General features: G+C 40.5%; 1 protein-coding gene across 7 annotated transcripts in view; it reads right to left on the reverse strand.

Annotated features, from left to right (window-relative positions):
* EPSTI1 (epithelial stromal interaction 1) overlaps positions 1–10,394 on the reverse strand; it is a 94,853-nt gene extending 84,459 nt beyond the window's left edge. The window contains exon 1 of one of the 7 annotated variants that reach the window (XR_013355930.1): positions 10,118–10,394. Coding sequence is in view for 4 of the 7 variants with exons in the window: in XM_077855548.1 (XP_077711674.1) it covers positions 10,118–10,245 (128 nt within the window). In the remaining 3 variants the exon portion in view is untranslated. Of the gene's footprint in view, positions 1–8,536; positions 8,733–10,117 lie in introns of those variants that run through there. The other 6 variants (XM_077855548.1, XM_077855543.1, XM_077855544.1 and 3 more) reach the window with 6 other exon arrangements.
* Between the last annotated feature and the right edge of the window lie 14,446 nt (positions 10,395–24,840).

Genomic DNA, 24,840 nt, shown 5'->3' on the forward strand with positions numbered 1-24,840 from the left:
CAACTAAATAATAACCCAAGGTGAAAACAGTACCTGCCTATAGGATAGCAAGCAATCCCACTTTAAAATAAAGATTAGAATGAGGGGATCCCTAGGTGGCGCAGCGGTTTGGCGCCTGCCTTTGGCCCAGGGCGCGATCCTGGAGACCCGGGATCGAATCCCACATCGGGCTCCCGGTGCATGGAGCCTGCTTCTCCCTCTGCCTGTGTCTCTGCCTCTCTCTCTCTCTGTGACTATCATAAATAAATAAATTAAAAATAAAAAATAAATAAAAAAAAAAGATTAGAAAGAGAACATATCTTCTCCTGCCTGCTGCCTTCCATTAGCAATAGAAATCAAAAGGCATAATGGCTCTAAGACTTTCTACTTGGCATAAAGAGTCAAAGAGCATAACCTCCACTTTAAAAATAAAGATGTCGGGGATCCCTGGGTGGCGCAGCGGTTTGGCGCCTGCCTTTGGCCCAGGGTGCAATCCTGGAGACCCGGGATTGAGTCCCATGTCGGGCTCCCGGTGCATGGAGCCTGCTTCTCCCTCTGCCTCTCTCTCTCCCTGTGTGACTATCATAATAAATAAAAAAATTTAAAAAAAAATTAAAAATAAAAATAAAGATGTCTTCCTATCAAACTAGTTAAAGTGTTTATCTTTAAGGATTAGAATTGCAGGGGACAAAAAAAAAAAAAAAGAATTGCAGGGGACTTTTACTTTCTATCTTATTTTTGTAATGTTTGAAATTTATAACAAGCAGATATGACTTTACTTTTAAAATCAGGGGAAGATATTCCAAAGATTTTTTTTAGTGAGGAAATATTTAAAACAAAGACTTCAAGCAGAGGCTCAGATTTTCCTACAAGGTTAGGTAGCACAGGATTTCCACTCTCTCTGGTGCCATAGCAAAACAAACACGGGGCCATACAAGCCCTTGAGTTTTAATGATGATAAATGTCTTTCATTTTTCTATAGGAGTTTAATGGATTCCCTTTTAAGTGTTCATATTTGGGGGGGGGAATTCAAACATTACAGAACAAAAGAAGATCATCATTAGCTGATTATCTGATATAGAACAGACCTTTCAAATGCAGTCTTCTCCCTTTGATGATTTTTTTCCTGTTAAGCTTTTGTTTCAGATTAAAATAGATTCTGAATAGATGCAATTAACCTTAACAATATGTATAACCTTACAGCACTCTACTGACTTTGAATTAAATAACCTTACTATGTAATTGAACTAAGTTTCTTTTTTCTCATTTCTGCTCTGCTTCTACTGAATATTATAGGTATTATGTGTTTTCATGCTTTCATCATCCTGTTGATTGATTGTTTCACTGTATCAGCTGTCAAAGACTTTCTGAGAAAAGCCCACTCATTTTTGATATTGTATTTGAGCAAAAATGATTGCTCCCTAAGACTTGGCAGACTGCAAATGCATTCATACTGAGGAGTGAAATCTGGTGCAGAAAAGTTAGATATTCGTCTAAACAGAACCATAATTTCTACCCTCCTGTATAAACAGGAAGATAAATTGGATCTAAGCAAACCAAAATGGCTTTTCTTTCCATCCACTCCAGCAATCTCTTCTGCCATGCACAGAACTACATTTTTCACAGTACACAGGTAACCCACTAATGGGTCATGAAACCAATTTAATGGGTTTATTTTTAATGAATGAGACTAGAAAGCCTCATAGTGCATCACATACAGTAAGGGTGAGAGCTAAAATTTTTTTTCAGTTATATATAAACTCATATATGCCCACACACGTCCTTGATCATGAATGTCAAATGACATTCATGCTTGCTTTTACTCTAGTCTATGGTCAGAAATCTGAAAGATCACCAGGAAGCAGATGTTGTTTAGGTTGTTCATAAACAAGGATGGTAAAAGAACTGTTCTAATGCAAGCCCACCAAACTGTCATTTAAGAAAAGCAGCAGAGACCAGAGAATCCCCACAGAAACTGCATTCATGTAAACCATTTCTCCATCCAGAGAATTTTAAAGCTGTAAATGTCACATTACTGTTTCTATAGTGTCACTCCCTTTAGTCTATAGAATTCTTATTTTCTTGATGTGAAAATATGACGATTGGTGGGAACTTAGCTAGCTGTACTACCCCTTCCTCCTCCAGCTGCATATCATGGTCAGGATCTAGACTTTGGTAGATAGAACCAGCAGCACTCAAACCTGAGTCTATCACTAAAAAAAAAAAAAAAAAACCCATGAGACCTTGGGAAATCATTTAATCCCTCAAGACTCGGTTCTTCAACTGTGAAGTGGCAAAGAATTTATGATGATGAGAAAAAGGAATTCTATGACGCGTAGTTCAAGGTCTAGCACTTGGTTAAGAGGCCCAAGACATAAGAGTTCAAGCTATTGATTGTTATTTTAGTTTTATTCTCTTGGGGTACCCAGTTTGACTATTCATAAGGCATTTACTTTAAGCTACTACAGTACTGGAATGCTTTGCCACATTTTTCATTTCAAAAATAAGTCAAATAGAGTTCTACTGATCAGTTTGCTAGAATATAGTAATCACTGAGACACCTAACAAGTTCATTGAGCCATATAATTATCATTAAGAGTTAAACACTATCTGTTGTTTTACAAACTTTCTGAATGCTTATGAGCCTCGTCTGAAGATTGAGTTATAGCCCTCTAATGAACAGCCATCTATAGTGAGCCGTCAAGAAGATTACTCATCAAAATCAATCATAGATTTTCTCTTTCCATGTAGTATTATTTCAGAGCACTAAAAGGAACTTCGTCATTATTCAGTTCTCCATCCCCAGGGAGGAGTAATAGCCTGATGCTTTCATGCCATTTAACATCTATAGGCAAAAGCTTATTTTCTCACACTCATATGAGGATTCAAAAGAGAAATCTGGGGCATTGCAGTGAAGAGGAAATAGTGAAAGCAGTTCTTACAGGCTCTCATAAGTTTGTAAAAACTTGTACTTAATTTAAGACTATTTTGGGAACCCTGGGTGGCGCAGCGGTTTAGCGCCTGCCTTTGGCCCAGGGCGCGATCCTGGAGACCCGGGATCAAATCCCATGTCGGGCTCCCAGTGCATGGAGCCTGCTTCTCCCTCTGCCTGTGTCTCTGCCTCTCTCTCTCTCTCTCTGTGTGACCATCATAAATAAATAAAAAAAATTAAAAAAATAAAGATTTTAAAGACTATTTTATGTGGCTAGTTTGGATTGAAATGAGCTAAGTCAAGAATGACATAAGAAGTTTTTGATGATCTGTCTTGAACATAAGACATTATACTTCAGAATTCAGAACATATTCAACAATTATTAGATAGTGATGTTCATAAAAACTGAACATTATAACAATAATTAGTTTATCATACATTCCACTTTATATCCCACCTTCTAGTTATAAAATGTTTCATACTAATGTAGTATAGTGCTCTTTAAAGGGAAAAGAGAGAAAAATCAGGAATTGGCCATTAATAAGGAGTCTTGCCAAGCTATCCTTTATTCACCCTTCACTGTCCCTTGAGACTTTGAGGATGAAGGGAAAGAAAACTATCAGTTACCAGAATTCTTTCTTTCCCTGGAGCACAGCAAACTAGGGGAAGTTTTGAAGTTTGAGTAAGGAAATAAGGAAACCAGGGCCCCAAAGAGAGGAAGTAAGAAAAAGGAGTGGATTTCCCCAGTACAATTATATAGCACTTCAACAGACATAGTGTCTAAGCTGTTGTAATTGGGAGTATGGTTTATCTAAGAGGCTGTGTCAGTTTGGGTCCTCCAAAAAGAAGACATCATGACAGGATTAGACATGGAAGAGGTTTACTGGGAAGAAGGCTTAGGAAGGATAAAAGGGGAATGAGCAGGGGTAGGCCGTGAAACCCTCAAGAACATGAGCAGATCTGAAACCTATGAAAGCAGAGACGGGAGGGGGGATTGAGTTGGGAAAAGCCTCAGACTGATGTACAGTTCTGAGAAAATCTTGGATAGTTCAGTTGAGGAGTGTTCTGGCAAAAGCTGCCCAATTGCCCAATAAAGGAGTCCCACCTGGGCCAGGAACAGGCTGACACTAGTACCCTGGAATGTTCAGACACTGGCTGGAAGAACACAGAATAAGATGCTCTCAGAACAAAGGGTAATGGACAAAGGGGTTGCAGCTGGGCCCTCAGTGGACTATGCTTCCCACAGTAAGTTCTTTTGAAGATCTGAACAGCAAGTTTCCCTGACTGCCACAGAGGCTGTATAAACTCCTGGGGTATAACAAACTATAAAAACTTACTTCGTCCCTGGTTCCTGACACAGAGCTCCAAAAAATCCTTGGGATTCCAAGTGATAAAAGAGTGTTGATTGTATGTTAATGAGGTGACCCCAGAATGCTTCAGGATGGGAGCTATTTGCCAGAAAATCTAACCACATGATTAGAGGGTTAGAACTTTCAGGTCTGCCCCTTGAACACCTCTGGGGAGGAGAGAGGAGCTAGAGATTGAGTTCAATGATCAACTCAGTGGCCAATGATGGAATCAATTATGCCTGTTTAATGGAGCTGGAATAAATATTCTTGAAGGAGGATTGAGGACCTTCCAGATTGGTGAGCACATCAAAGTGCCGAGAAGGTAGTCCACTGAGACAGGGTATAGAATTCTGTGCAACACTCCACCTCCATATCTTGACCTATACATCTTTTCTATTTGGCTGGTCCTGAGCTGTACCCTTTATAATAAAACTATAAGGGATCCCTGGGTGGCGCAGCGGTTTAGCGCCTGCCTTTGGCCCGGGGCGCGATCCTGGAGACCCGGGATCGAATCCCACGTCGGGCTCACGGTGCATGGAGCCTGCTTCTCCCTCTGCCTGTGTCTCTGCCTCTCTCTCTCTCTCTCTGTGACTATCATAAATAAATAAAAATTTAAAAATAAATAAAAATAAATAAAACTATAATCGTAAGTACAGCAATTTCTAGGATTTCTGTGAGTCGTTCTAGTGAATTATCAAACTGGGGGAGGAGGCATCATGGAAACTCCCACATTTGTGGTCAGGCAGAAGTATGGGATAGTTTGGGGACCCCATTTGTGGCTGGTGTCTAAAACAGGGGCAGGGATCCCTGGGTGGCGCAGCGGTTTGGCGCCTGCCTTTGGCCCAGGGCGCGATCCTAGAGACCTGGGATCGAATCCCATGTCGGGCTCCCGGTGCATGGAGCCTGCTTCTCCCTCTGCCTATGTCTCTGCCTCTCTCTCTCTCTCTCTGTGTGACTATCATAAATAAATAAAAATTAAAAAAAAATAAATAAAAAAATAAAACAGGGGCAGTCTTATGGCATCGGGCCCTAACCTGGGGGGGGTCCATGCAAACTTTCGGTAGTGTTAGAACTGAATGAAAGTTGGCTGGCGTTGGAATAATGCATTTGATGTCAGAAAAAAACCCACACAGCTCCTAACTATCCTGTAGACTGCAGCTCAAACATCACTCCTTGGGAACACTTCTGCTCCCAAGACTGCCTCAGACCTTGGCTTATGAAGTCATTCCTGTAATTATCTAATAACTGTTCGCCCCAACAATAAGACTATAAGGTATATAAGGGCTTATCTTCTACTGAGTAGTTATTTTCTCCTAAAATTTTAATTAAGTATCCAGAGCTAGAGATCCTGTTATTCTAGGGTTATTATGAGGCCTGAAAGAGTTAATATACATAACGCACTTTGACATACTAAGCATTGTTTGCTATTATTATTGCTCTTATGCCTCTTCAGTTCTTAGTATAAAGTAGGCCACAGGGATCCCTGGATGGCGCAGCGGTTTGGCGCCTGCCTTTGGCCCAGGGCACAATCCTGGAGACCCGGGATTAAATCCCACGTCGGGCTCCTGGTGCATGGAATCTGCTTCTCCCTATGCCTGTGTCTCTGCCTCTCTCTCTCTCTCTCTCTCTCTCTGCGACTATCATAAAATAAATAAATAAAATAAAGTAGGCCACAAATATTAATTTATATACAAATTCAGCTCACCTGATGCAAACTGTACAGCAAAATTCCAATTATAGGTTCACTTTCAGAATATCTTTTTATTTCCTTGAAATGGCATCAAGCTAAAGGACCACTTCCAAGTATGATTATAGGCTAGTATTTCAATGAAGTGAATGCTGTGTTGCTATCACAGACAAGAACCTATTGCCCAGAATTGGGTAAAGTCAGGTGAAAACCCCCTCCAGAAAAACCCATGCTTTAATCTTGTATTTATCTAGATGTTACATAAGTGAGTGCGAGATATTTGCAAAAGAGCAAAATATTGAAAGGGAAAGTGAAGGTAAAGTGTTACTTTGGATTTGAAGTAAGCTTTGGATAAGCTTTCTTTCTCTTTCAATCTGTGTAGATGGCTTATGATATTTAAGGACAAGAGAAAAACACCAACTAAAAATAATTGGGAAAGCTGATACGAATTAGCACTTATAATTACTTAAATCCAAATATAATCAAGAACACAGCCTTGCCTTAGAGTCTATTAGAGGTTCTCAGAAGTCATTTAAAATTTTAAAACATTGCCTTTAAATATCTATTTATATGTAAGAAGGTGTTTTAAATCAGTGTATTTTTACAAGTACAAACACTCCACTTCAGGGTGATAGCATACTTGATCAATAAACATTTGCTAAATGAATTCAAGGCTATCAGGACCCAATACTTACTGGATATTTCCTTTCTGCCAGGCATGATGTTTTATGCATACATACACACACAAAAAATAAAGAGCCTCTCAGAGATTAGTATTATTTCATTTTAAGTAACGAGGAAACTGAGGCATAAAGTATTAAGCACCATGTTGATGTTCAGAGAGCAAGTCATGGCAGAATCAGAAGGTGGGCCCAAGTGTGGCCTCAAAGCCCATGCTCCTATGCCTACACTGGTGCTTCCCTAAGAAATTAATGGAAGGATGCATACAATACAAGGTTAAATCTCAATCCTTTCTCATATAAATAGGCTCATATTGAGGGTGAACAAATGAAGCTTCTTAAGCACTTTATCCTTCCTTTTTATTTCCCAGAAAATACTGTAATTCCTCTCCAAAAATTAAAAACTGAATAAATTAAACCCCCTTCTTAGTAGCTTTTAATGTGTGTATGTGAATTTTACTAAGATGTTATTTACCAGGCAACCATTTTCCTTGGTTTTCCAGTTCCCCTAAAGGAGACAAGTGGGAATAAACAATAGATAGAAGTTAGTGATGGAGATGTAGGAATTCAGAGTGGTCCAAACAGGATCTTAGATATGAAACACCTGGGCAGCCCCGGTGGCGCAGTGGTTTGGCGCTGCCTGCAGCCTGAGGTGTGATCCTGAAGACCCGGGATCGAGTCCCACATCGGGCTCCCTGCGTGGAGCCTGCTTCTCCCTCTGTCTGTGTCTCTGCCCCTCTCTCTCTGTGTCTATGAATAAAAAAATAAAATCTTTAAAAAAAAAAAAGATATGAAACACCTAAAAGGGAATGTCTCCTATAATGCTCTACTTATTGCAACTGGTTCACAGTTTTTAAAATAAATACATAGGGGTAAACTGGGTGGCTCAGTCGGTGAATCCTCCAACTCTTGGTTTCAGCTCAGGTCAGGATCTCAGGGTTCTGGAATCAAGCCCCACGTGGGGGTCCTTGTTCCATGTGGAGTCTGCTTGAGACATTCCCTCTCCAGCCCTTTTCACCCTCTACCCCTTGCCCTTGTGTCTTAAATAAATAAATAAATCTTTAATAAATGAGTGAATCAGTTCTGGGAAAGCTGCTGAACTCTCCTACGTACTCTCTAATGGTCTATTACCAAATCTTAAAAAAATCACAAAATAGTATGCAGTGAGGTCTTCAGGTATTGAGACCTGGACAATTAATTAGAAAACATCCCTTTTCTGAACAATTTGGTCTGGCAAGATTCTGGGATAACTTAAAATCAAATAAAAATAGATGCAACCACTAATATTTAGAAATTGATGTGAGCTTGCATCTAAATGATTATATCTAAGTAGCTGTTCTTTAATAAACAGACACATAAAAGGTACTCATAATCCACATGAGACTGTATGTCCATGACCTCTACTACATTAAATGGTACAGCTGAGCTATAGATAACTTGAAATTAATGAATGTCTATTGTAGCAAGACATCTCCCATTCTGCCAAGGAGAGAAATGAAGTAATCTCTAATTGAAATCACCCAGGTTACCCACTCCATCTAAGGGTAACCCCAAGCCAAATAATATTAAAAGCCCAAATAATATTAAAAATATTTATGAATTCTTTCAAAATTAAGGGATGAAAGAAAATCTACTGTTTATTGGCCATAAGGTTATACACTATTCCTTAGCAACCGGCATGTCTTTCATGTGATTAGAAGTTGATGGAAAACGGGGAACTGAAAATGAAACCACTTGCAACAACTCCAATTCACAGAGGCAGCTCTTCAAAGGCACTGTGTACACCATACTATTGTGTTAAAGAAGCTTCTTCCACTGAGAGGAAAGAGAGGATCACTGACAAGGCATAAGAAAACGTTTCCAAGGTACCAAATGTAGACCCTGAACCGAAGACCAAGATAAAAATTACCTATAACAGTTCTTATGTACCCACCAACGCCAGGTCTGGAAATCCTGCAGCAGCTCTGCACCTCACCAAGTCCTACTTCCTCTGGTCCTAAGAGGTGGTTTATCCGGGAACTTTGTTGAGATGCAAGCTTGCTCCCAGACACAGCATATGAATCTCCTACACCCTAACACATTCCCTCTCCGCCCCTACCCTGGCAGCGGATATGAAGATATCATTTAGGGCACTGATCTTCTAAAACAGGAAGAAAACATTTTTTTTTCATACCAGTTAAGAGTGTGAATTCTGGAAATACCTGGAAAGCTAGTAAGCAGCTCAGGCCCTTTCTACACAGGTCTTTTCAACCGCGCAGCTAGTCACAAGAATCAGGAAAACCATGTTCTTGAAAGGAACAGGAGCTCAGATTTGTAGTAAAGAACCGCAGACTGGGCCCACTCAATTTACAAGGTAGTAATTCCTGACTGCTTTTGCTAGGCAAATAAGCCTGCATGCTCCCAATCAATAAAATAAAATAAAAAACTAAAATAAAATAAAATAAAACAAAAGAACATAAAACAAACTAATAAAATAATAAAATAATAAAACAAAATAATAAAATAAAGTAATAAAATAAAATTATAAAATAAAATTATAAAATAAAATTATAAAATAAAATAAATAATAATGATAATAAATAAATAAAACAAAATCATAAAATAAAATAAAATAATAAAAAAATAAAATAAATAAAATAATAAATAATAAATAATGATAATAAATAAATAAAACAAAATCATAAAATAAAATTATAAAATAAAGTTATAAAATTATAAAATAAAATTATAAAATAAAATAATAAATAATAAATAATAGTAATAAATAAATAAAACAAAATCATAAAATAAAACAAAATAATGAAATAAAATAAATAAAATAAAATTATAAAATAATAAAATAAAATTATAAAATCATAAAATGGGATCCCTAGGTGGCGCAGCGGTTTAGCGCCTGCCTTTGGCCCGGGGCGCGATCCTGGAGACCCGGGATCGAATCCCACGTCGGGCTCCCGGTGCATGGAGCCTGCTTCTCCTTGTGCCTGTGTCTCTGCCTCTCTCTCTCTCTCTCTTTCTCTCTCTCTCTGACTATCATAAATAAATAAAAATTTAAAAAATAAAAATAAAAAATAAAATCATAAATTATAAAATAAAATAATAAAATAAAAAATAAAATGATAAATTATAAATTATAAATCATAAAATAAAACAAAATTATAAAATAAAATTATAAAATAGAATTATAAAATAGAATTATAAAATTATAAAATAAAATCATAAATAAAATCATAAAATAATAAATAAAATAAAATATAAAATAAAATAAAATAAATAAGATAAAATACAATAAAATATAAAATAAAATAATAAAATAAAATTTAAAAATAAAATAAAATAAAAATAAATAAATAAAATAATTAAAATAAAATAAAAAATAAAATAAAATAATAAATAAATAAAATAAATACAAAACAAAAACCTGCGACTGGGCCCCGGTGGTCTCCAGCTCCCAGCGGCCGAGAGGCGCCTGCGCGACGGCTCCAGTACTTACGGGCGGCGGGCGGCGGGCCCGGGGCTGTCCTCCGCGGGGCTCCGGGGCGCCCCCTCCACGCCGGGGCGGGGACCCTGCTGCGGGCCTGGCTCCGTGCGCGGCCCCCGGGCGTGGGTGCGGGTGAACATGGCTCAGGTCGGCGGTCCCGGGCGGCCACGGCGGGAGGGACGCGGGCGGGGACGCCTGGGGAGTCTCGAGGGCGATCCCCAAGGGTTTTAACAGCTCGAGTTTCGATTTCCCGCGGCCGCGCCGCGCAGCTGGCCCGCCCCCGCCCCCCCCCGCCTCCCCCGGCCTCTCCCGGCGGCGCCCTCTGCCCTTAGGGCGGGCGCGGGCTGGGGCAGCGCGGCCTGGGGGGCTGCGGAGGGCGGGGGCGGCTCCCGGCCTCACCCACCGCCCCCTGGCAGCGTGGGAGGGACACCTGTCCTCCGCCGCCCGCACCTTGGCGGCGAGCAGCACCAGGGGACCAGAACCCCGAAAGATGCTTTCGGGGCGGCTTAACAGGTAACCCCGATTTGGGGTTACTGCTGGATATTTGAGACCGTGAGTAGTGTGTATGAACCTTCGGACGCCAGAGCTGGGATGAATAAATAAATAAAACCATCTTTTTTTTTTTTTTTTTTTTTGAGATTTTTATTTACTCATTCATGAGAGCCAGGCAGAGAGAGAAGCAGGCTCCTTGCAGGGACTCGATCCCGGGACTCCAGAATCACGCCCTGGGTTGAAGGCAGACGCTCCACCGCGGAGCCACCCAGGCGTCCCAATAAAATTGCCTCTAAACAAAAATTTCCCTTAAGTCTTATTTTACTTACTCATGAGAGATACAGGCAGAGGGAGAAGCAGGCTCCACGCAGGGAGCCCGATGTGAGACTCGACCCCGGGTCTCCAGGGTCACGCCCCGGGCCGCAGGCGGCGCTAAACTGCTGCGCCAACGGAGCTGCCCTAAAGGTTTCCCTTTTATCGGTAATGACTGCTGTTTGGCTGTTGCGCAACTACTTTCAAGGTAAAGGAAATGCAAAGTGAATTCAAACCCCTCTTCCCCCTCTCCCCCCAAAAAAAAGCCCAACAGTGAAGCAAACTCTTAAATCACCTGCACCTTGGTGGCATTAGCGTTTGTTTACATGTCTCCTACCACGCAGGTTGTGGGAAGCAAGAGACGGCTCTCATTTTTTGTATAGCCGGCATTATGACTGTCGTGATCACCCCCAAGACATCAGGATCACCAGGGAGCTTTATAAGGGACGCCTGGGGGGCTCAGGGGTTGAGCCTGCCTTAGGCCCAAGTCCTGACCCCATCCAGTCCCATATCAGCCTCCTTGCAGGGAGCCTGCTTCTCCCTCTGCCTGTGTCTCTGCCTCTCTCTGTGTGTCTGAATGAATGAATGAATGAATGAATGAATGAATGAATGAATGAATTTCTAAAAAAGAAGAATCACCAGGGAGCTTTTTAAAAATATGGCTGCTGGGCACCCCAGTGGCTCAGCGGTTTAGCGCCGCCTGCAGCCCAGGGTGTGATCCTGGAGACTCAGGATCGAGTCCTACAACAGGCTCCCTGCATGGACCCTGCTTCTCCCTATGCCTGTTTCTGTGCTTTTCTCTCTCCTCTCTGTGTGTTCTCATAAATAAATAAAATCTTAAAATAAAAATATGGATGCTGAGACTCACCCCCAGATCTACAAATACAGTCTTGCAAATCCATATTTGAAAAAGTCCCCGTACCATAGTTGGATGTCTTGCACAGACCAGGTGTGTAAACAATATTTCTTGAATGTCTGATGCCTTTCAGCTTGTCCAAGGATTTGCATTTCTAACAGGTGTCCTGGAGATACCAGTCTTGGGACCACCCTTTGAGAGGGCTGCTGTGGGTTCATATGGAAGGCGCAGAAGGTTTTTCAATAGGGCAGTTATGTAATAACATATTTGAGAAAGCTCTGCCAGCAATTGTGAAGGCGAAACTAAAAAATGAAGAGACTGAAATATGTGAGATAAATTAGGAGCCTGCTTGCTATAATCTAGCCAGGAAATACAGGCTTCAACTGAGGCAATACTACGTGAAATAGGAAGCAGGGAGCAGAGTCCAGACATCCCAAATGAAAGGCTAACACGGTGAGATTAAAAAACTAGATGCAGAGGTGCCTGGCTGGCTCAGTGGGAAGGTCATGCAACTCTTGATCTTGGGGTTGTGAGTTCAAGCCTCAGGTTAGGTGTAGAGATTACTTTAAGAAAATAAAATCTTTAAAAAAATACTTAAAAATAACTAGATGCAGAAGGGAACTGAGCTCCAGAGGTAGTAAAGACAGATGGGGAGACAGGTTTTACAGTACTCTGAAACCCCGCTCTGCCACATACCAGCCTCATGACCAAGGACAAGTCACTGATTTTCCCAGAGGCCCAGTTTCCTGGTCTGCACTACATGGAATGAAGTTATAATACTTACCTTGTGGGGAACTGCACGGAATAAAGAGATCATCTACACTGGTGCTTCTCAAATGGAGTTGGGGTTGATTTTTGCCTCCAGCAGACATTTGGCAATACCTGGAGACACTTTTTTTTTTTTAAGATTTTATTTATTTATTCATGAGAGACACACAGAGAGAGAGAGAGAGAGAGAGAGGCAGAGACACAAGCAGGCTCCATGCAGGGAGCCCGACGTGGGACTCGATCCCGGGTCTCCAGGATCAGGCCCTGGGCTGAAGGCGGTGCTAAACCACTGGGCCACCCGGGGCTGCCCCTGGAGACACTTCTTACTGTGAAGCCTAGCAGGGGGTCAGGGTGTGTCTCCTGGCATCTAGAGGGTTCAGGCCAGGGATGCTGCTAAATATCCTGTAATGGACAGGACAGCCTCCCAGAACAGAGAATCATCCTGCCCAAAAAGTCAGTAACACTGAGGTTGAAAAATCCCTATCTACACAATTTGCCTAGTTTAGAGTCCCAGTAATTTAACGGTAACTATAAGGTTTTCGCTTTGTGTGTAGGTAGAAGGCAGAACCATTCATCATTAACCAGGAAGAGGGACAGGTTTTTGGCACAGGTGAAAGACCTTGATTTGGAAACTGTTGGGTTGCAGGTGGCTGCAGGGTGAGAAAGGCAGTTCTAGAACCCACCAAAAAGTGGAATCTGGGTGGTCTTTCTGGAGGCAATCTTCTTCAAAATGTCACCTGCTGGGAAAATACCAGCAAAGGAGAAAGCAGTTGTTGTTTGGTGATTGGATTCAATTCAAAGTTTGAATAAGGGAAAAATGGTTCCTCTGATGGAGCTAGTAATAACACGGACTTCAGGAATACACTTATTTATTTTATAACCCAACCATGTAGCATACCAAGGTTTCAAACATGAGATAGAAATTGAGGTAATAGGGATCCCTGGGTGGCGCAGCGGTTTGGCGCCTGCCTTTGGCCCAGGGCGCGATCCTGGAGACTCGGGATCGAATCCCACGTCGGGCTCCCGGTGCATGGAGCCCGCTTCTCCCTCTGCCTGTGTCTCTGCCTCTCTCTCTCTGTGACTATCATGAATAAATAAATAAAATCTTTAAAAAAAAAAAAAAAGAAATTGAGGTAATAGGCAAAGCCTGAATTGCTTAATCTGTTCATTTCTCATTTTGCTATATTCTCAGTGTTAAAAAAAAAAAGTGTCTATGATTTATTATTGCAACAGACTCCTTTAGGATACTTGCGAGTGGTTATCTGCTTGTGCATCACATATGCTCTTACTTAATGTGTGTGTATTTGTATGAGAATATGGGCTGGCCTTTTACCAGGGTTGCTCAGAGTCGTGGGCTTCTACAGCAATGGCTGGTAGAGAGAAGCACAGTGAGTGGAGAAAGTTCTGGATCCCCACCACTGTCTCAACCAGAGTATGTTAGCTCTTATCTCTTCCATGTACTGGATTGCTGCCTGATTCTGTTTGCACAAGAGTGGCTTTAAAAGTTCGATGAACCAGGACAGCCCGGGTGGCTCAGTGGTTTACTGCTGCCTTCAGCCCAGGGCTTGACCCTGGAGACCTGGGGTCCAGTCCTGTGTCGGGCTCCTTGCATGGAGCCTGCTTCTCCCTCTGCCTGTGCCTGTCTCTCTCTGTCTCTCATGAATAAATAAATAAAATCTTTGGGAAAAAAAAAAAAAAAGCCTGATGAACCATTGTAACTAGATAATTGCCTGTATGTTTTAAGGGAAATGAAGGAATCCCTAAAATCTGGTGAGATTGTTAAATTGCCTGAAATTTGGCCAATTAGAGATTCCCTTAGGAAATGGTTTTCTTTTAATATGTAACAGCCTCTGGGAAATAATCATTTATTCATTCCTTTATGTAAAGGAATTTAAGCAAAAGATATTTTGGGGGGGTAAGAGGGAACCTGAGAGAAAGAAAAGGAGGATTCAAAAGGATGTACACAGGAATATGTTGTAAAATGAGATATTGATAGGGAATGGCAATTCAGGATTACAATGAGTTTTAATCTAAGATAAGATTAAAAATAAGATGAAATCAAAAAGAAACTTCACCAATTTGGGCTAATGCTAACATGTCCAAGTATGTCCTTTATCTTCCAAGGAAATAAATGAAAACATATATCTGATTTTTAAATTAGTTGTCTTCCATTACTGTTTCATTACTGTGAATAAATACAGAGACATAGATTCTTAGCTGTTGCTTGTCATAAAGTATCTCAATGTGAATCTCAGTTTCTGAAAATTCTAAAAGTCATGCTTCCTTAAATTTGATTCTGCAGTGAAAAGTTAAATTAAGCCAAAAGATTGAGGACGCAGCTATTTTAAAGCATTTATTTCTCTCTTCCAACAAAGGAACAATGTAAAACTCACCTACTACTAGGCATCTCCTCATTTTAAGTGTGTGTGTGTGTGTGTTTGTATATAAGCCTATTTATGTTGTGGCAATTCTATATTCTTTAGGAATTCTTTAAATTTATGCCATAAAATCATGGAATGCTACAATTATAAGTCACCTTAAGTTCATAGAATAGATGTTTATTGAATGATAAGCACAGACTCCTAATCTGTCTGACCCAGGAACTACAGTGGGGAGCAGAAAGACCTTATTTTGCTAACTTCACATTTCAGACCGTCTAGCCACCTCATTTTAGACAGGAGGAAACAGAAACTTAGAGAAGTCACGTGGCTTGTCAGTATTGTGTAATAGCTTAGTGGCAGAACCAGAACTTGAATTTAGGTCTCCTGAGCCCACGTCTAACTGTCCACATTTTGGAAGATGATTGTGACAATATATATCTTTTGACAAAATCCAGAATTTGGAATGCTGTTCATTTCTTATAATTTTCCCCATGAGCAGCTATGTATTTTTTTTTTTCAAAAAACAGTTATGTCAAAGTCTCTAAACCTATTAGAATCAAAAGTAATAAAAACCATCGTGCTCCAGCACTCATCCCTATAATTCCATGGTCAAATAATCTTTATAGTGACAGTGCTTTATACAACTTGTCAAATTTTCATGAATAGCAAACATGCTAAATTTGGGTTAGAATTCCTTTTTCTTTAACAGCATTAAAATACTGAGCTGTATAGTGAGCATAAAGAATTCTACTGGGGAATGGAAAGATGAACATTTGTTCTCTCTGTTTTTCTGATGATGAGTACTGTCGCTTGGGGAAATGAGGAGAAATGTGCTTTCACTAATATTTGCTATCTTCTGGAAGGTGGCTTGCATTACTTTATTGGTAAACTCAGATCTGAGGCAAGGGTAGTGGCTTCCATCTCTGGGTTCTAACATTGCAGAGTAGCTGTCACAGACCTCTGCTGGCTGCAGGGATGAAAGGAATCTCCCTTAACTGGGGAAAGTTCTGAAGACTCTTGTCAGTGGCATGGGAGAGAAATTCCCCTGAAGGGTTCCTTTAGCTGTTACAAATGAATCAAACAGAAACTTTCCACAGCACTGGCCATTTTGAACCCCACCACTATGCCTTTTCCAAAAATGCTCTCTCTTAGGGAACTCCTCATTGTCCTGATGTTTTAACTCTAAGCCAGCTCCTGTGAGTGTTCACATCCTTTGTAAATATGGCCAGGTATGTAAGAGAAAGCGTAGTGTAGGGGCAAGGGGCAGAAGACCTAAATTTGAGACCTGGCAGAGACATTTAAAAATTTTGTGACCTCGGGCAAACACTGAAACTGTCTCAGGTTTGGTTGCTTCATTTGTAAAATGGAAATATTAATCATAATAAGACCAGCTGTCCAATCTACCTTCAGGGGTTTGTGATGGCCAAATGAGATAACGTGTATGAAAGTGGTTCGCAAATTGCACCTTGATGCCAAATAAATGGAAAGTTGTGTTGTGTGGTTTTTTTTTTTTTTTTTTGAGCTGTCAATGCAAGCACTTTTATATGTTTTCTAATAATACTTAAATTGGTCGTCAAAGAGTTCTTAACTTTAGTTCCAGCAGCTCTTGGCTTTCAGTTGCTAAAACATTACAGAGCTACACCCTCAGTGTGTTTTATCTTGAAATCTCTTTCAGAATAGAAATAAAGCTGTTTATAGTTTTACCCAGCAATATATAAATACCTGGCACAAGAGTACAGTCCGCAGTGAAACTGGAACTTGGCATAACTGGAAGGCACTGAGCACGACATAGACATTTCATGACATTGCTCCATCTCTAATGTCTTCTAGAAGCCAACAAGAGTTCCATTTCTATGGATAAAACCTAGCATTCTCCTATTTGACTTGACTTCTAAAAAGGAGCCATGGCCTTGTATGCTTCCAGGATTGTGATTGGGGTTGAGTGTCCCCGAAGGTACTCCACAGAAGTTAGAATTCAAGACCCTCCTGAATAGTCCTCAGAGGCCAGCCAACCAATATGGCTCTTATTCCTGGAATTCCAGTAAAACAATCTCTGACAGAGGGAGAGTCATAAAAATGATTACAATAATGAGGATAAATTCAGTCTGAAGAGAGGGAATGATTCCCATGTTATGCATCCTGGATTTGTCATGCAAGTTTCAGGCTTTGTCAGATCGATCTGTGTTTAGATCTTGGCTCTACCACTTATAACTGACAGACATTGAATGAACTTCTGAACATCTCAGGGCTTTGATTTCTTCAACTATGAAATGAAAATGAGTTATAGAGCTACTGAACGTGGTTGTACACATAAGGTAAGCATAAAGTGTTTAGTATCATGTATCCAACATAGTATACTGAATAAATACAGTGATTAATACTATTTAAATTCTCAAAAAATAAAGTGAGCTGGGCAAAATACTTGAACAAGTACTTTACATTAAAAAGATATCCAAGGGCAGAGCTGGTGGCTCAGCGGTTTAGCGTCGCCTTCAGCCCCGGGAGTGATCCTGGAGACCCGGGATCGAGTCCCATGTCGGGCTCCCTGCATGGAACCTGCTTTTCCCTCTGCCTGTGTATCTGCCTCTATCACTCTCATGAATGAATAAATAAAATCTTAAAATATATATATATATATATATATATATCCAAATGGCTAGTAAATATATGGAAAGGAGCTCCACTTTATCTATCATGGGGGAAATGTATATTAAAATTATAGTGAGATGCCTCCATATACTCAACAGAGTTACTAAAATGAAAGAAAAAAGCTACTGTGAGAATGTGAAACTAAAATTCTCATGCCCTGACTTGACTTAGGCTAGTGGGCTTGTAAATTAGTATTTTTTTGAAAAATTGACAGAATTTTCTAAGGTTGAATATTTTCCTATCTAGCCATTCCACTGTATGTGGATTTACCAAGTCCTGTACCAAAATTTCACATAAGCATGATTCATAGAGTATAAAACTAGAAATGATTTACATACCTATCAGTAATGGATGGATTGTAAATCAAACTATCATGCTGTACACTTTAAACTTATACAGTGATGTATATCAATTGTATCTTAGAACTAGGGAAAAAAACCCAAAATGACAAAAAGAAATAATAATAGATGGATAAATGGTGGTATATTCCTACGACGTAAGACTACATATGAAGAGTTCTGTATTTGTCATTCTCTAAGTGCTAGATGGCCATTTATCTTACTTTCTCAGGCTATTTTCAGGCATGATTATATTTCTATCTAGCCCCTCTCACTCATGTAACATATTAGTTAAACTACAGGTTTAGCTGTAATAGTAGAGACTCAAAATAACTATGGTTTAAACAGCTAAGAAATTTGCTCTCAGGTACTAATCCTAGCATATGCCAGCCAGGGCTAGTACAGTGATGGTGTTACTGTATTAGGGTGTCAAGGGTCCAGGCTTCTATTGCGCTGCTCTGGCTTCTCTAGGGTATTTCCCGTTTCTACGTCTAATACATAAATAATCCAGCTGGTGAAGAGGGAGTAAAAGAAATTGTGGGACAGCTTTATCTTTACGTGCACAACCTAGAGATGGCACTCAGTACATTTGCTCACATTTCACTGGTCAAATTTAGTTGCATAGCCACATCTAGCTACAAGAGAGGCCAAGAAACGAGGTCTTACTGAATTTAACATATATTTATTGAGTATCTAGTATAAACCAGGCACTGGGGATATAGTAGTGAATAAACCCATCAAAAATCCCTCTGCCACATGCTTTCATGCTAGATGGACAACTGACAAAGCAAATAAGTAAGTAAGATCTATAGTGTGTTAGATATTGTTAAATACTAAGGTATTCAGATTTCAAGATGGCCTCCAGTGATTCTTGCTTCCTACCCCAAATCTGGGATGAATTGTAATGCAGAAGTCATCAGCTAAAATATAGTACCCAGAAGTGTGGTGCAGTCTAATGAAGACTGAAAATATGGGCTTGGCTTCAAAGCTGGTCAGAGGACAGAAGCAAGAAGGACTCTGAGGAGAATGTCGGCACAAATTTAGGAGCATTGTTAGGGATCTTTATTGTGTGGTGGTAGATAGTAACACTGTGACCTGCGGTAATATGGGAAGTAGAAAATGTACCTAATGAGCTGAGTGAGCCAGTCAAGAAGATGTTCAGGCAGACTATGGAAGATCCTGCCTCTTTCATTCTTGCTCCTTATAGTAAAATGTGGGAAGAGACAAAGAACCTAAATGAAGGGTTATCTAAAAGGAGCTAGGAATTGCCTCTCCAATGGCAAACTATGCTGCCATTAAGAAATGGCTCTGGGAAGAGATCAAATCAGACCACCATCATGAGAGCCTGATCTAAAATAGAACATGAGAGAGTGGCTATTGATTCCTTCATTAAGAAATCAGAATGATTAAAAAGAAAATGAAAATGAAAAAGAAAAAGAAAAAAAAGAACTCAGAATGATCTAAGGAAATAAATATCTCTAGGAACCATTCAGTCAAAGAATACAACTTTTAAAAGATTAAAAATGTCATCCTTTAACACTCTGCCACTCTGCCACTCTTGCCACTCTGCCAAGGTGTGGTTTTTGGTCCAATGGGATAAACCCAAATGACATTTATTTAAAAAAAAAAAAAAACACAACTCAGACTGATTATTTATTTATTTATTTATTTTTAAGTAATCTCTCCACTCAATGTGGGGCTTGAACTTACAACTCCAAGATCAAGAGTCACCTACTCTACTGACTGAGGCAGTCAGGCACCCCACCGAAAACTTTTGAAGAGAATTGTATTTTCAGAAATGTCACCAGTTTGGACTGAAATTGACAAATACATGATGAAATGGAGTCTCACACTGACAGGGATCAGGCTGGGAAAACTAGCCCTGCACACATGGGCTACCTCTCATGGAAAATAGAAGATAACTCAAAGGGCAGAACTGAAAGCCCACAGTGTGTAACCAAATGCCACAAAAAGTTATTCCCAGGCCTCGAGTCCTAATCAAGGAAGTGCCAACTTGTACCCTGTTGAATTTCAGAATCACTATGTTCCTCCCATTTCCCCCTTCGAGCAAAGCACCTATATTGGTTATCCTTTGCACATTCCACCATTTTATGTGGGATATGTTGGGGGCAGATAACTGGACCCCTTACTTCATAGGCCTTCAGGTCAAGAGAAACCATACTGGAGGAGCTATACCTAAGTAACAACCTGTGTGGAGTCTCACCTGCACCAGACTTGATGTAGATAACAAGATTCTAGATTTTTGAGCTGATGCTCTAATGAGATGAGGCTTGGGAGGAGACGAGTATAGTTTGCATGTGAACCTGTGGGGACCCACGGGCATACTGTTGGTAGCTGGCCTCCATGGTGGCCTCCAGTGATTCTTGTGTTCTGCTATTCTTGCCCTTTTGTTTCCTCCAACTAAGGACTGTGCAGTGTAATCCTCAGCCCCTAATCAAGATGACTATAACTCTAACTGACATCTTGATGCAGCCTGAGCAAGAACCATGCAGCTAAGCTGCTCCTGAATTTCTGCCTCACATAACTGCTTGAGAAAATATTTAATATTATTTTAAGCCACTATATGTTGGGGGAATATGTGATGCAGCAGTGGATAACTAATACAAATACGAGGAGAGGGATCCCTGGGTGGCGCAGCGGTTTAGCACCTGCCTTTGGCCCAGGGCGTGATCCCGGAGACCCGGGATCGAATCCCACGTCAGGCTCTTGGTGCATGGAGCCTGCTTCTCCCTCTGCCTGTGTCTCTGCCTCTCTCTCTCTCGCTCTCTCTCTGTGTGACTATCATAAATAAATAAAAGAAAACAAAAAACACTTACAAATACGAGGAGAAAAATTAAAGTGGAAAGAGAATGGGAAGTAAAATTTGTATGAAATGTTAGGGTAGCCAGGAAATGTCTTCCTGTGACCTCTGAGTAGGGATCTCGGGGATGTGAGGGCACCAGAAGAGCATTTCAGGTTAGAAAGCATGTTGATACTCAAAATATTCAATGACCAGTATGACACAGGCACTGCCCAGTCACAGCATATGCCCAAACCAATAAAAACTAATGCAAGTCATAAACATCCCCTAGGGCCTCATGTTGAAACCCAGCTGAATTTCAGCCTTGAGCAATTGGAATAGAGTCAAATGCCCTGAGGTAAGAAAATGTCTGTGTTGGATAAACAACAAAAACGTGGATGTGAGCAGAAGGAGAGAGTAGTAGGAAATAAGGACAGAAGCATAACTCAGAGCCAGGCCATACAGGGTCCTTTAAGTCATAGTAAAGCTTTTGGCTTTTACTCCCGTGAAATGGGAAGCATTTGGAGGATTTGGTGCAGGGGAGTAATGTGATGTAACATGTTTTAACAAGATCGCTGTGGCTGATGTTTTGAGAATAGACTGAAAGAAAGCAAGAGTAGAAGCAGGGAGGCAAGTTGAGAGGCAGTTGTAATGATCCAGATGAGAAATGATGATGCCTTGAAGCACATACAGACACTTGCACATGCACGCACACGCACACACACACAGTAGAGGTGGTGAGAAATGCCCAGATTCTTGATATATTTTTAAAGTATAATGAACAGGAATTTTAGTGTAGGATGAACAGAAACAGATTGGATGTGACTTGTAGAGAGTCAGGGATGATCTGAAGGTTTTCAGCTCCAGCTGCTGGAAGATGGAGTTGCCATCAAGGCTGTGAGGGAGGTGTTTCTGGTATTGGTGGTTTGGAAGGGTATTGTCATGAGCTCACTTTTGGGCATGTTGAGTTTTAAGAGCCTACTAGACATCCAAGTAGAGTAAGTTGTTAAAGAAGAAGTGTGGGGGGATCCCTGGGTGGCGCAGTGGTTTGGTGCCTGCCTTTGGCCCAGGGCGCGATCCTGGAGACCCGGGATCGAATCCCACGTCGGCTCCCGGTGCATGGAGCCTGCTTCTCCCTCTGCCTGTGTCTCTGCCTCTCTCTCTCTCTGTGTGTGTGACTATCATAAATAAATAAAGAATTTAAAAAAAAAAAAAAAAGAAGTGTGGGTTCAAGGAAGATGCCCAAACTGAAGACATAAATTTGGAATTCACTGGCTTATAGAGTGTATAAAAACCCAGGTGGTTGGATGAGATGACCAAGAAAGGGAGTTTTGTTTTTTTTGTTTATGATAGTCACACAGAGAGAGAGAGAGGCAGAGACACAGGCAGAGGGAGAAGCAGGCTCCATGCACCGGGAGCCCGACGTGGGATTCGATCCCGGGTCTCCAGGATCACACCCTGGGCCAAAGGCAGGCGCCAAACCTCTGCACCACCCAGGGATCCCAGAAAGGGAGTTTAAACAGAAAAGAGAACTTGGGTGTCCTTTTCCCTATCTTTAAATTATAGAAGCAATTTTATCACTACAGAAGAAGGGAAGCAACAATATTGAAGGAGAAGTAGAATTCTCTCCCTGCTTATTCCAGGTGCACGCTGGTCAGTTAGTAAGAATGCAGAGGTATGTTATTCTTTATGTTGGCAAATTGAACACGAATAAAAATTAAATTTATTTAAAAAAAAAAAGAATGCAGAGGTATTCAGGGTGGACATTGGTCAGCCAGGCCAATGTTCTGGTTGGTCCGGGGTCAGCACTGAGAGTATAAGAACAGAGGTTCAGACACATCTGAACCTCCAAAAACTCAAGTCCAATTAGGAACACAGTCACAGACAAGGTGGAAAATCTATTGATTGACTAGCTCAGCGGTCCTCAATGTTAGCTACCTTTGGAATCACTTGGGCAGCGTTAGAATTACGGAGGTTCCACCCCCAGAATTCTGATTTCATTGGTCTGGGGTACAGCGTGGACACTGGGAATTTTACAGGCTTGCCAGGGATTCCAATGTACAACAGAGGTTGAGAATCAGCCCCGTAGATGAAGAACTACAGTTAATAAGTCACCATTATCAGCTCTTTTAGGAGCAGCTCTTAGCTTCCTTTTTGTCCAGACAAACATTAGAGAGAAGTTACTAAACCATAACAAAATGACAGCTTAGAAGGCTGAAAAATAGACAAAGTGTAGGGAGAAATCTTGAACTTATATTTTACATCGCTTCTCGTAGGTCATTTCTCAGAACATTAGGCCTAGACCAAATGCTGGCTGCCAGCAGAACAACAATTTGGGTTTTTTTGTAGTTTGTGATGGAGTAGATGTTGTATAGTATAGAGCAGCAGCAGTAGCTGGATAGGATAACGAAATATGTGCACAGAATGTACTAAAACATAGGCTGTGGCAAGGAATGTAATACCTGACACTTTTTAGGAGAATGAGGAAAAAGTAAGGATATAAAAATTGGTTATTGTTGTAAGAAATTTCTTTTTTTTTTTTTTTTTTTTTTTGTTGTAAGAAATTTCTTAACGGTTAGACAGTGCTTTCAAAACTCCTTCTGAACTCCTATCTGGTAAGTCTGTTGTCAGAGTATGGTTCTACGTGGACCCCATGCAGCCAACCCTGAAAAGGTCATACTGTTCTCAGGGCCGGAGTCGGGGAACATCACCTCAATGAGACTGAGTTTTGTTTTTTCACAGGGTTGAGAAAAATAAAAGTATTTGGAAGGGCAAGCCCACATCACCTTCAGTCCCTTTTGCGTTCAAAACATTTTCACAGCCATAAAGTAGGAAGAACAAGTAAAATGGGAAGAGAGTAGCACAGTTTGTACTGTCAGTATTAGAGATTCTTTGCTATTCAGTGTGGGTTCAAACAATCCAATAGACTTTCGTCTCAAAACCTCACAAATTCACATAGAATCTGCCACAAAAACAAAGATAAGACACAAACAAACAAACAAAAAACCCCCACAATTTCCTGGTTGTGTTTGTCCACAATACTTTTTCTGTTGCAAACGGCCTTGGATCATCATACCGTTATTTCCTTGTAGGGTGTATTTAATTTAAGAAAAAAAAAAAAAAAAACATGAAAACATGCTTCTGGGCTATGGAATGCCAAGAGGAATTTTCCACCCACTGGGAAAATAAATGAAGCAATCAAATGTATTCTGTTATAAATAGTAATAGGTGGATTAGTTTCTCAGGTACCATCAACACTCTGTGCTTCAAAGCAGATGTTTACTTCTGGCTAAGCTGTGTTCTAAAGAGATGACTGACAGCAGCATTTTAGGAATTTTAAATAAGAAAGTTACCCATGTTGTCTCTTCTTCTTAAAGCCATGACCTTGAGGGAATTACATGATCCTCTGAACCTGTTTCCCTCTCCGTAAAACCTCTCCTACTCATTTGCTTTTATATGATTTCAGGCCCAAATGTGATCATTCCACACTGGAAATTATCAAGGTTTTTTTTTTTTTTTTTTTTTTTTTTCCAGGTTATTATTTAACCACTTAACATGGTTAAGTGGCATGGCAAACCCAATAATCTGGAACTGCAAATAGTATTGTGAGCGTGCATTAGTGTGATGGTAACATTTTTACAGATGATGTAAATGTTCTCTGCAGGAGGGTTTAGAGGTTAAAAAGAAATTTTACATTTATTGTCTCATTATTTATCCTGACATAACCTGTGAAGAATGTCAGTTCCTCCACCTTAAATTTAAAGCAAGCTCCTTAGAATTATTGCATAGCAATTCTCTCTCTCTCTCTCTCACACACACACACATTTACATACATATTTACTGGGTGTATACTACTGTGTGTCAGACATCGTTAGGCATTTTTACCTGTGTGGTGTCAGTTCCAAAAGCAGGCTTCAGATCTAATTCATCTAATTCTCTGCTGCTCTCTCCACTACTTCAGTCTGCTTTATCGTATTGGCCATCTTAAAGGGGACACTATGCAGGAAGGAAATGAAAATTAAAAGATAGTGTCATAGTCCATTTGCGCTGCTGTAACAAAACACCATAGACTGGGTGGCTTGTAAACAGAAATTTATTGCTCACAGTTCTAGAATCTGGAAGTCCAAGATCAGGGTACC

Source organism: Canis aureus, chromosome 17, assembly GCF_053574225.1.
Source record: "Canis aureus isolate CA01 chromosome 17, VMU_Caureus_v.1.0, whole genome shotgun sequence".
In the NCBI taxonomy this organism is placed as follows: Eukaryota; Metazoa; Chordata; class Mammalia; order Carnivora; family Canidae; genus Canis; species Canis aureus.